Raw genomic sequence first — 7,849 nt, 5'->3', positions numbered from 1 at the left:
CGCGCTGGGCGAGTGGGAGGGACCGGCCCCGCCCGCGCGAGCTCCGTGACGGGGTGGGCGGGGCCGGGCGCGCTGTGGCGGCGGCCGCCATCTTGCGGCGGCACCGTGAGGTTGGGGGGGCGGGAGCGGGGTGTGGAGTGTGTAGTGTGTGCTGCGCTGAGCTGAGCTGAGCTGAGCTGAGCGCCCTTACGGGGGCTGCAGGGGGAGCCTGGAGAGCAGGAGCACTCTGCCCGCGGGGATAGGCCTTGTCCCCGAGGGAGCTTCGTGGTCGAGAGGGCTCCCGGGCCAGCCTCTTTCAGTCCTCACATAAAAACACTTCTGCGAACACTGTGCTCCCTTCCGCCTGTGCAGCAGCACCAGCCCAGCCTTCCCCAAACCTGCCCAGGGTGGCTGCTGCCAGCCCGCCGCTCTGGACTCCAGACGCCGTGCACTTCACTTTCTCAGTAAGAATCTCCTCCCTGAATTATGTCTCAGTGGAAATCGAACCCAAGCTGAAACCTTTAGTTCTTCATAAAGATTTTATTTTTCTCTCTCTCTGTCAAAACTGGTGGCAGGACTATTTGTTTGGACTGTGGTTTCAGTTTAGACGCTCTATTTTCTGACATGGGACACGCTGGTGAGGGTGTTGGACTTCAAATTGTTAGGGGAATAAACGGGAGAGTGGGTGTGTGACAGCGGCTGGGGAGGGGCACGGTGTCAGGAGAGAACTGCTGCAGGAGATTCAGGCACTGATCCCTCGAGTAGCAGGTCCTATCCTTGAGAAGGAGAGGTCTTGGGAATAATTCAAAAAAATCTGCCTTAAACGGATGCACCAAAGAAATCCCTTTACCTTATGTGAAAAAAAAAGGCGGGGGTGCTGTGGGGGTGCTGTGGCTGCCTGTGCCAGGAGCCTTCTGGCAGCACCATGGGCAGGTGGGCTCTGCCAGCCTGGCACTGCTGCAGCAACCAGGGTAACGTGATAAAAGCCTTTTATCTTCCTGACAGCAGGGCAATTCCATTCAGTTAATGCTGAAAGAACCATTTTCTCCTTCCAGTAAGAGCTGAGTGTTGTTACTTCAGTTTTTCTCAGAGGGCAGGGCCCCTTCAGGCTCTAACACACCCTATTATGGCAAGGCTGGGTGTGTTTTTAAAATGAGTCAGCTATTCTGAGATAGTGCTTGGTGGCTGACCTCACTCTGCTAATGAATTACTGACTCCTCATAGAAAGTGTGGTAAACAATTAAATGGTTTAATTCAGGCCTTTCTGATTCAGTGCAAGAAAATTACATTGTTCCAGTTTCACTGTAGACAGAGGTGTCTGTGTTCTCCTGGCTCTTCAAGCACTTTCCTTTCAGCCATTGACTTCTGCCCTGATCTCCAGCTCATCGAGATGGGTGTGAAAGTGGCACTGACAGTAGCAAAGCCCCCTCAAGTACCACAGGACTGGAGGCAGGTGTTCCCAGCCTGCCTTATGATGGCAATGATCAAACACGGTGACTGAAAGCTGCTGAGGAGAAAGGGAATTTAAATAGCTGAAAGCACCTTGTACAGGCTGAGTAAGAAAGGTCTCAGGTTCAGGCTGATGGCACTTCTGTTGAGTAGACACTTCTGAACAGCACATCTCATCAGCCAGGGTTTCAGCCCAGGGTTGGTGGGCAGAACACTAGGGAATCTGGGAGAGGGAGAAAGGGCAAGGAAGGGTAATTTTTCTTGAAATTAGTTAACACTCCCAACAGCTTCAAATATTTGAACTTGTTCAAGTATTTAAGAAGTTGGCGGCAACTATCAGCAGCTAAAGTGGGGAAAAATCACTGGGAGGGGGGACAAGTAGGGGACAAACACTTTCTAGGAAGGAGAGAATATATGAAACTTTGATGTGCAGAAGAATGAAAACAGAGGGATTAAGTGTTTGTAATTAAAGTGTAGTGTAGGAGTGTATATGTGACAGACAGGAGATGTTGAAGGGACAACATCTTCAAGCCACAGAAGCAGCCAATTGTGCTAAAGTAGTATTTATTTTAAGGTTGCCCTCTGAGTCAGTCTGTTTCTCTCTGGAATTACAGAAATAGAACTGGGCTGATTTATAATTCCTGAGGAATTGCCTGGGATCCTTCATGCCTCCCCTCAGCACAGAGCTGCTGCCTGTGGTGAAATGTTCACCTCCTCTCATCACAACACCAGCCAAGGTTTGGGGTGAGATCCTCTGTGGGGACCGTGCTCCACTGTCCCTGTCACTGCCAGGGAGCTCCAGCCAGTGCCCTCTGTGCTGCAGCCCACTGGACCCCAGAGCCAGCTGCTCCAGGGAATGCTGAAATGAGACTGGGAATTACAAGGCTGGGCAGCTTTCAGCCACGCTGCAGAGTTCCTCCTGGTGTGCTTTCACTGGCATTGTTCGTTTTCCTGCTGGCATGGCTCATTTTTGTCCTGGAATCTTGTCACTGTGCTGCTTCTGGCACAGCTGGAGCTGTTGCTTTATTTTTCTGCTAGCACAGTCCCAGCAGTCAGAAGGTAAATAAATCCTTTGGCCATAGGCACAGAATAAGCACAGTGCAAGGTGCCTTTCTGACCAGCAGGCTCAGGAAGAGACCCTTTTTGGCATGATGGAGCTGCAGCAGGTGTTGGGCTCTGCTCCCTGTAGCTGTGGGCCTTGGCCAGAGCCAGAGGCTGGTTAGGAACAGAGGAGGCCCCACTCAAACGCTCAGGTTTGGTGAGTCAGGAATGAGGAAGTGCCACAGCTCACTTGAGAAAGATTTTCAGTGCCCTAGGTTTCTGCTGCTCATGATCCCCTGTACTGTCCACCTATTTCGACATCCTGCATTAATGAGGGAAGTAGAACTAACTGAAAAAATAACCCCCTACACCATGCATCATCTGCTGCAAAGCTTCAATAGCTGCTGAAAACATCCTGTTTTTTTCTATGAAGCTGTTCTGGGATTTAAGAAATCCCCCAGTGAGGATTGTGCAATCTGAGTTCAAAGCTCGATGACTCAGGAGTAGCAGCAAGTAGGGTGGTGCTGGTTGGAAGGTTTACCCAGTCTCTCCTCAACTTTGAGGCATCCTTGGATATAGGTACAGTAACAAAGCAACTCTGAATTTGTGGAGCGAAAAGCTACAAACAAGAAAAAAAAACCTACCAAACCCTCAAATCCTGAGTGTTTTTATTGTGAAAATGGTGCCTGAATACTTGAAAGTGTTATGCCTTCCCTTGGAGAGCCCAATTTTTTAGTCTGGGGTAGAATTCTTCAGTCCCACACCAAGTTTATGTGCAGTCCTACAAGGCCTTGTGAGGAGTGGCTTACAAGAAAATGTGCTCACAGAGCAATTGAAGGAGTGAAAATTTTCCTGTAGCAGTTGAGCTACTGGGCAGAAGAATGGCAGGTGAAATTTGGCACAGGCTCATGAGTTCCCATGGGAAACCAATCATAATTCCAGCCATTTAGCAGCAGCCTGTAAAAACAGGATTGCTGAGCAGGGCTGATATGTCAGAAATATTACTGAATCATAGAATCATTAAGGTTAGGAAAGACCTCCAAGATCATTGGGTACAATTGCAGCAACTTCTCATCAAGTACTTCTCAGCTCTGAGGTTGGCAGGAGTCAAAAAACTGTTATGGAAGAAGTGAAAAGAAAAGGGAAATATATCCTGGCAGATCTGCACTTGGGAGTGTCATGTGCAATTCCTGTGCCCAAAGGGAAACAAGGACACTCTGAGGCAGGCATGGTTCCCATGGGCCAAGTGGTTGAATGGGGTGGTATTGCACTGGGAACATGAACAAACTGGTTTGTCACATGATTCCTTGCATCGTGAGGTGCTGGGGATGCACAAAGGTGCTTCGGGTCTCATGGAGGACTGTGCAAGCACATGAGGATCTGTGCTGGGCCACCACTGATGCAAAATGGGGTAGAGCCAGTGAGGGGACAGTGACAGGGGAGGCACAGTGGGTGCTGCTCCTTGTCTAGGTCCCCCTAGGCTGCAGAATCACTCATCTCCCTGCCCTAGCAGTTATCAGCCTGTTGAGACCTGTTGCTGGTAGCCACACTGGGAATTCAGCCAGTGTAAAATCACCCCCTGGCCACATGCCAGTGTGTTCCCTCTGCAGGGAAGCCTTGAGGCCCAGTGGGGCAAGGTCTGTTTGTTCCCCACCACCCTCCCGCTCTGCCAGGCTTGCTACACGTGGGGTAGAACGTGGTACTGATTCACAGCTTGCAGAGCTCATGCCCTCGGTTTAATTCAGCCTGACTGCATGGCCATGCTCGAGTGCTCCGAGCCTGCCCCTGTGAGCACCCACATGGGCTGGTGAACAGGTAACAGACCCACCAGATTTTACCCAACTCACCCAGATTTATCAAGCCACAGCCTTAAAGGAACTACACAATTTTTATTCAGAGAATCACAGTGAACTACTGAAACTCACAGCTGCTTGCTCTGGCATACCTTCCCAAACATTCCCGTGCAACTTTTGAAAACATCAGGCACACTTCAAGGATTTGGAAGATGCACCATCACAAGCAAAATCTGCACGAGACATTGGGATTTCTGCCAAAGCAGCGGCTCCCTGCAAGAAAAACAGCCAACAGCAAGGGCAAAGAACATTCTAGGCAACCTTCTGCAGAAGCAACTCGATGTCGTCCTGGATCTTGATGGTTTCGAAATGGCGGCTGTAGCGTTTGAAGGGCACGCCGTCGGGGCCAATGAGGAACTTCTCGAAGTTCCAGGCGATGTCATTGCGGCAGACCGGGGACCAGATGATGAACTGCGGGTTGGTCATCAGCGACGAGGGGTCGTCGTGCGGGAAGGGCAGCGCCTCTTTCAGGAAGGTGAAGAGAGGGTGCGCGTCCTTCCCGTTCACCTCGCACTTCTCGAACATCATGAAATTGGGCTTGAAGCCGTTGCCAGGACGAACGTGCTCGAGCATGGTTAAGATCTCATCGTTGGTGCAGTTTTCCTAAGGAAACAAAGGTAAAATCGCCCCGAGCCCGGCCCGTGAGAGCCCGGCCCGTGAGAGCCCGGCCCGTGAGGGCCCGGCCCGTGAGGGCCCGGCCCGGGGGACGGCTCCCCCCCTCTCCCCGGCCCCGCTCCCCGGGCCCACCACCCGCCCTACCTGGTGGCCGAACTGGTTGCAGGGGAAGCCGAGGACCTGGAGCCCGCGAGGGCCGTAGCGCTGCTGCAGCTCGTTGAGCTGCAGGAAATCGCGCTTGGTCGTGCCTCAGAGCGACGCCACATTGACCACCAGCAGCACCTTGCCCTGCAGCGAGCCCAGCGACAGCGGCTTCTCCGCGCCCAGGGGCGTCGCCGACAGCCCCTCCAGCCCCGCCGCACGGTCGCCCGCTCCTGTCGCCGCCATGGTGCGCAATGCTGAGGGAGCGACCCCGCTCCCGCCGCTAGCTCGCTCCGCCCGCCCCGTCCCGCCGGGAGCCGCCTCCCAGCCCGCCCCGAGCCGCTCCCGAGCGCTGCCCCGCCCCGCCCCGCCCGGGCATCGCCCCCCGCCGGGCCGCCCGCGCCTCACGGGCTTGGCGGGGCCTGCTCTGAAGGGCTCGGGGGCTTTGATCAGTGAAATGCGCAGGGCGGGGTGGCTTAAAACCCCCCAGCTAACAGGGAAGTGTCACCGATCCTCGGAAACGCTGTGGAAAAGCAGTAAAACACAGAGTGGTCCCAGGAGTTCCATCTTTCCTAGTGACACGGCCACCCGCGTCCAGGGGTGGCACAGTGTGAGAACACCACTGCCACTGAGCGTGGCGTTGGGGAGAGAAACACCTTCAGTTTGTGCATCAGGACAAAAAAAGTTTGACAAAAGTTTGACATGAAAGTTTGACAAGAAAGTTTCACAGATATGTAGGCTTGGCAGAAAGATTTTTTTGAATGTAGAATCTGAAGAAGGAATGGAATTGAAAGCAAGTTTTGATATAGAAGAAAATAATTGCTGAGCCGGTCTTACTGGATAACTAAGAAGGCAAAGGGTATGTTAGTTAGAAGGGGTTTTTATGGCTTAGAGCAAAAGATAAACCCCCCTCAAAGAAAAAGGTGTTTTTACCAAGCAGAAAGATAGCACAGGCAAACAAGACTGCCGATGTTGCAAGTAGAAAAAAGGTCTCAGAATTTTCCACTGCAAGAAAACTGAAAAACAACTTCTAGCTTAAACTGTAACATACTAATTTTTAGTGATTGGTGAACAGTAACATGAATATGGTAATTATAGTAGTTATGATAGGCTATAGGTAAAAATTAAGGTATAGATTGGTCCTTCTGTATTAAAATACTCACCAAAGAAAAGTATATAATGCATTGTAACCAAAACTAAAGGGTCTCCAGGCCTGCCTGCAGCTGGAGCTGACAGCTGTAGGCACAGGCTGTCACCCACAACCCTGGGCTGCTGTAACGTCTTGGATGTAATAAACTGCATTATGAAGAGCTGCCTGGAGTCCCACATCCCTCATTACGGCTCTTACAGAAGAGGAACAGGAGGGGCACAAGAAAGGGGCAACAAATTCCCTTCTTCAGAGTTTTCCACTTCTTTGAGGCTGATGAAGTCTACACACAGGGTTACAGCTTGGTATATCCTTACTAGATAAAGAGAAGTAGGCTCCTTTCTCAATTTTAGGGGTTGCTTTTTCCCATCCTTGGCTTTTCCATTTCTTGCCTAACTGCTTCGGTCTGTTTGCAGGAGTGTTAGATCATGCAGTATTGCCTGCTCTGTTCCCCACAGACTGAAGGCTGCCCCTAAGTGAGCTGGGCTGTTTCTTGTGCTCACACCAAGGAAGTGGCCCAGCTGTCCCTCCACGGGTCTTTATGAACCACTGCCCTCCCCCAGAGCGCTCTCTGAAGAGACAGGTCGGGGTCAGGCCTTGTGTCCGTGTCTATGTCCATGGGTTGGACCAGCAGGGACTGTGGAGCAGCACAGCCCAGCAGGAACAAAGAGCCAGGGCCTCAGCTCCAGCGCAGCTCCCAGGGGGAGCAGGGAGCCCCTGCTGAGCCTCCTGCCTGCATCTGCGCCAAGTGAGCTCCTTTCACAACAGCCCAAGGTCAGACAGCTGCTTATCAGCCCTGGCCACCAGCCAAGGCAGCCTGGGCCCCCACGCGGGGGATGCGCTCAGCCCCACCCTGCTGTCTGCTCTCTTTTGTGCTTGGGAGCAGGGACTTGTCACGAAATGCCAGCTGTCACTAACAGGCACCACATAATGCTGCCTCTCTGGTCTGGGTGCCCAGGCGACTGCAGGATCTGGGGGGGTTGCTTTGAGCCACTCTTGGCACCTGCCCCAATGACTGGGAACTGGAATAGTTCCAGTTCCCAGCTGCAGCAAGTTTTGGGGACTTTCCTGATTATCTTGCATCTTTGGGGACCTGCAGTGTGTTGCAGCAGTGATGGCAAGAGCCATGTTAAGTGTCCTGAGAGAGATCAGTACTGGAAAACGGCTGATGAGCAGAGGCACATGATCCATGTTTGCTCTTGAAAAAAATGACAGTTACAGTCAACACAGACTCCTCCTCACACCCCTGGGCACAGCGAGCCCAGAGCTCCTGAAGAAGAGGAATTTCCCTTCAGGGTGACCTCTAGGGTGGGGCCACATTTCTGCTGCCACTTTTGACCTCAGACTGACACCTTCACTCTTCTGTCTGGTCCCAGAGAATTACTCCGCAGTAGGGGAGTTTACTTCTGGGGCCCTGCCCTTCCAGAGAAGCACAAGTTAGGGCTTTCCCTTCCTTGATGAGCGAGTTTTAAGGGTACGGAATGAACTTCCTTGTTGCCTCAGAGCTATGGCCTGTGCCTGGACACATTCTGTGCAGCCTACTCAGCTGGGATCCAGAGGAGTGCCAGAAGCTCCAGGGGGACCAGATGGGTTCAGGGGACCCCTTTTGGGCTGTGTGACAAGT

The 7,849-nt window shown here is 52.4% G+C and overlaps 1 protein-coding gene across 1 annotated transcript; it reads right to left on the bottom strand.

Moving 5' to 3' along the window:
* Window positions 1–4,338: 4,338 nt before the first annotated feature.
* GPX1 (glutathione peroxidase 1) lies at window positions 4,339–5,400 on the bottom strand. Its single transcript, XM_084214810.1, has 2 exons — window positions 5,082–5,400; window positions 4,339–4,925 (listed from the first exon to the last, which is right to left on the bottom strand). The coding sequence occupies exons 1-2, from the start codon at window positions 5,322–5,324 to the stop codon at window positions 4,575–4,577; spliced, it is 594 nt and encodes a 197-aa protein (XP_084070936.1). The 5' UTR covers window positions 5,325–5,400; the 3' UTR covers window positions 4,339–4,574.
* Window positions 5,401–7,849: the final 2,449 nt, after the last annotated feature.

The sequence above is a fragment of the Fringilla coelebs genome (assembly GCF_963513975.1).
Source record: "Fringilla coelebs genome assembly, chromosome: 13".
Lineage (NCBI taxonomy): Eukaryota > Metazoa > Chordata > Aves > Passeriformes > Fringillidae > Fringilla > Fringilla coelebs.
The sequence above is the reverse complement of the archived record's forward strand: the minus strand, read 5'-3'. Positions and strand labels throughout refer to the sequence as shown.